The 3,856-nt window shown below is 61.7% G+C and overlaps 1 protein-coding gene across 1 annotated transcript in view; it reads right to left on the minus strand.

The window, feature by feature from the left end:
• Positions 1-3,470, minus strand: part of BRF1 (BRF1 general transcription factor IIIB subunit) — a gene marked incomplete at its 5' end in the record, with an annotated part of 36,297 nt that extends 32,827 nt beyond the window's left edge. Inside the window, 1 exon segment of the mRNA XM_027776415.1 lies at positions 3,390-3,470. Coding sequence (XP_027632216.1) covers positions 3,390-3,470 — 81 coding nt within the window.
• Between the last annotated feature and the right edge of the window lie 386 nt (positions 3,471-3,856).

The following is a 3,856-nucleotide window of genomic DNA, read 5'->3' on the forward strand; positions in this document are numbered from 1 at the left end:
TCTCACCGGTGGGTGCTGGCACACAGAGTCCCTGGTGCTCACCACTACGACCCCGGCTGTGCGGCTGCGAAGCCTCTCGAGGGCTCCGATCCGCCTCACTCCTGCCACCACGTGCCCAGCCCGCTCCTCTCTCTCTCCCAGCCATGGGCACAGACAGCGCTGCGGCACGGCCGGGCCCCTGCGGTGCCCCGCTGTCTTCCCTCGTGCCTGCAAACGTGCTCCTCCTGCCCACAGTCCCATAAACACTGTGCAGTAGACACGGCTCCCACCGCACAGCACAGGAGCCGGGCAGACCACACAGCAGCAGGGGGCCCCTCGTCCGTGGGGACTCACCACGGCTCGGTCGGGCTAGAACACCTCACACGCTGGACTACACACCTGTCAGGGACGCCAGACCAGCAATGCAGAGAGACAGAGACAGAGAGAGACGTCTGCCGGGAAGGCTCCCCGACGGGCGCTGCGCAGAGAGACAGAGACAGAGAGAGATGTCTGCCGGGAAGGCTCCCCGACGGGCGCTGGGCAGAGACAGAGACAGAGACAGAGAGAGACGTCTGCCAGGAAGGCTCCCCGACGGGCGCTGCGCAGAGAGACAGAGACAGAGAGACGTCTGCCGGGAAGGCTCCCCGACAGGCGTTGCGCAGAGAGACAGAGACAGAGAGAGACGTCTGCCGGGAAGGCTCCCCGACAGGCGCTGCGCAGAGAGACAGAGACAGAGAGAGACGTCTGCTGAGAAGGCTCCCCGACGGGCGCTGTGCAGAGACAGAGACAGAGAGCCGTCTGCCGGGAAGGCTCCCTGACAGGCGCTGCACAGAGAGACAGAGACAGAGAGAGACGTCTGCTGAGAAGGCTCCCCGACGGGCGCTGTGCAGAGACAGAGACAGAGAGCCGTCTGCCCAGGAAGGCTCCCCGATGGACACACTACCAGTCGTGCGAACAGCTCTGGCCCAGCACCGTCTCAGGACTCCAGACACCGGTGCGACCCTGAGAGCCAGCGGCCAGACTGGCAGGACCACCCCCAGCCAGCAGTCCCCCTAACATGTCGGGGACACACGTCCATGCCATAGTGCCGGGGGGACACGCATCCGTGCCGTGGGCATCAGAGGACCTCCCCTACCGGGCACGTGTGTGCCAGGACCCCGAGGGGAGAATGGAGGAGGGACTGCAGCGTGGCCATCCCCCTGGGGTGAGTTCTCGCCTCGTCTCTCTCTGACTTCCCGGCGAGTGCACACGCCCTACAGCAAAAATCTCTCTTCAAGAAACAGTGCAGCTGGGAACCAGCAGTTAGTGTAATGGCTATGTCGCTGGACTCCCACGTAGTCGACCGCGGTTCACGTCCCGGACCCGATGGCTTTAAACTCCCGCCGGGCACATGTGCGTGTGTGCCCAGGATCCCGAGAGGATATTGGAGGAGAAGGGATTGCGGTGTGACCATCCCCCCTGAGGGGTGATTTCTCGCTTTCTGTCTCTCTGTCTCTCTCTGGCGAGTGCACACGCCCTATAGTGAAAAAACACCTCTCCCAAAAAACAAACAAACAAACAAACAAACAAACAAAAAAAAAACAGTGCAGCACCTCCCTAGGCCTGTCTGGGCACAGCACAGCGTGTGCCAGACCAGTGGAGCCCGGCCGGGGCAGAGGCGAGGGGCGCGTCGGACCCCCACTCCGAGTCCCGGCATTACTGACACACGGCCAGGGCCGTGGCTGAGTGGGCATGAGTCCAGGTCCTGTCAACCTGACGGCCACACGGGGCGCGTGGACACATGCCCAGGCTCCTGACAGGGTGCAGACCTGGAGGGAAGGCACTACACTGTGACCAGACCCTGTCCCCATCCAGGGCGACGGCCCTTCCTCCTCGCGCCTTTTCTCTTTCTCGGTCCCTCCCTCCCCCTCAGTCCCCCGTGTGCACCTATGACCTCTGACACGAGAGGGGTTTTTAACTAGAGAAGACCCGAGTGGTGCGAGGACGTCCCGTCCAGGGCAGCGCCAGGCGGCAGCACGGCCGTTGGTGCTGGTTCCGGGTCCCAGACCCAGCAGGTGCGTGCCGAAAACCCACATGAGGGGGAGAGGGAGAAGGGCCTGTGGCACAGCCGGCCCTCAGTGGAGGTGCTCTCTCACCCCTCCCCTCCCATCTCTGTCTCTCTCTGGCAAGTGACGCTAGCAAAACTGTCTTTAATGTTTATTTCACTCATTTCATATTATTATTTTTGAGTTTGTTATAGAGCATATGTTCTTACCCGTGAGAGACAGAAAAAGCAAACCACCAGACCCAGGACTCGAACAGCAGTCAGCCACGTGGGAGTCCAGCGCCTTAACCACCATGCCACCTGCTGACCCTTAGCAAAGTTTCTTTTATTTTTTTTAAAGAACTATTTATTTTATTTATTATTAGTTTTTAATTTGAACAGAGAGAGACAGCAAGAGAGAGAGGGAAAGTGAGAAAGCAAGCTCCTAGGTCCAGGACTTAAACCGTGGTCGGCTACCTAGTAACACTTTTGAAGAGTTAAGGTTGTTCAGATGAGGCTCCCAAGGTGCTCCAGCCCACACAGGCCCCTCAAGACATCCTCTCTGCAGAAACTGACCAGCTGGTCCTAAAAAGGGCTCAGGACGGCCAGCAGAGGACTCCTGAGAGAAAGCCGGTCAGGGCCCTGGTTGCAAAAGCGAGTGGGGCGGCCAGACGGCAGACCTGGGGGCAGGGTGGGGACGGAGACACAGAGCCAAGGGCCCCAAGAGGGGCTTCGCAGGAACATGGCCTTTTCGATGAAGGGCCCTGGGACACTGGGTAGCCACATGCGAGGCCACACCCCGCCCCACCCACCGATGCGGTCGGCCCACTGTGGCTGCAGACCTGGCCCTCGGCGCCAGCCCACAGTACTCACAGGGGACGCAAGCACAGCCCCTGGCCCGGGTGGCAAGGCAGCGCATCTTAGTTCTGACACCCGGACCACTGGGGACAGGGGCGGGCCGGCCGCGTCCACACTAACTGCAGCTGTGGTTCAAAGGGCGCCCAGGAGCCTGAAGAGGCGACCCTGGAACCAGATGTTTTCCTGTACACCCGGGTATGATAAAAGACGTATCTAAATGCACAAAGAACTCTTCCAACTCAGGAAGAAGGCAAACAACCTATGTAAAAGCAACCGAGGACCTGAGTAGACACTTCTATGTCTATTCAAAGTGCCAAGTGGACCGGTCGGTACTCTCATAAGGCGCCGGCAATGCCCCTGCGGTAGCAAGCCACTGTGAGTTTGCGGTTTCTGTACTCAGCTCGACCTGGACCTGCAGCGGCCTGGAGGGGGTGCAATGGCTACAAGTCCCTTCTCCTTCCTTGGGCTCGGGCCCCGCCCACTCCCGGAGCCCACCCGAGCCCACCCGAGCCCCGGGCACGGGCAGTACCGTTCTGCAGGGTCTGGGCTCTGGACTCCTTTCCGAGGTTCACGTGGAAGCCGCCACCCAGGGTTGGGGTTTTGCCGGCACCTGGAAACACAAGGAAGACGATGAGCCAGGCCCCAGGGAGGGCTGCAGCCCCTCCTGTCAGCACTGGGAGGTGGGCTGGCCCTGTGGCCGGGGAGTGAGGTGGGGAGGCCACATCACCTGGAGGCCTGGGGGAGCAGGGCCACCAACAGGACAGGAGGAGGAAGTGGGGGCCCGGCAGGGCCAGCTCCAGGGAGCAGCAGCTGGGCACTGGGGGCCCTGTGGGGCCAGGGGCCACGGGGCCACACCTGTACATCCCAGGCAGCGCCCTGACGCACCCAGCGCCCAGGGCGACTGCACTTACACGCTACGCCCAGACTCTGCGGGTGTGGGGTGCCCGAGCTGCACGGGCTGGTCCCTCTGTGGGGAGACTGCCGACTCTGAGAGGG

Source organism: Tupaia chinensis, unplaced genomic scaffold (genome assembly GCF_000334495.1).
Source record: "Tupaia chinensis unplaced genomic scaffold, TupChi_1.0 Scaffold000671_2, whole genome shotgun sequence".
In the NCBI taxonomy this organism is placed as follows: domain Eukaryota; kingdom Metazoa; phylum Chordata; class Mammalia; order Scandentia; family Tupaiidae; genus Tupaia; species Tupaia belangeri.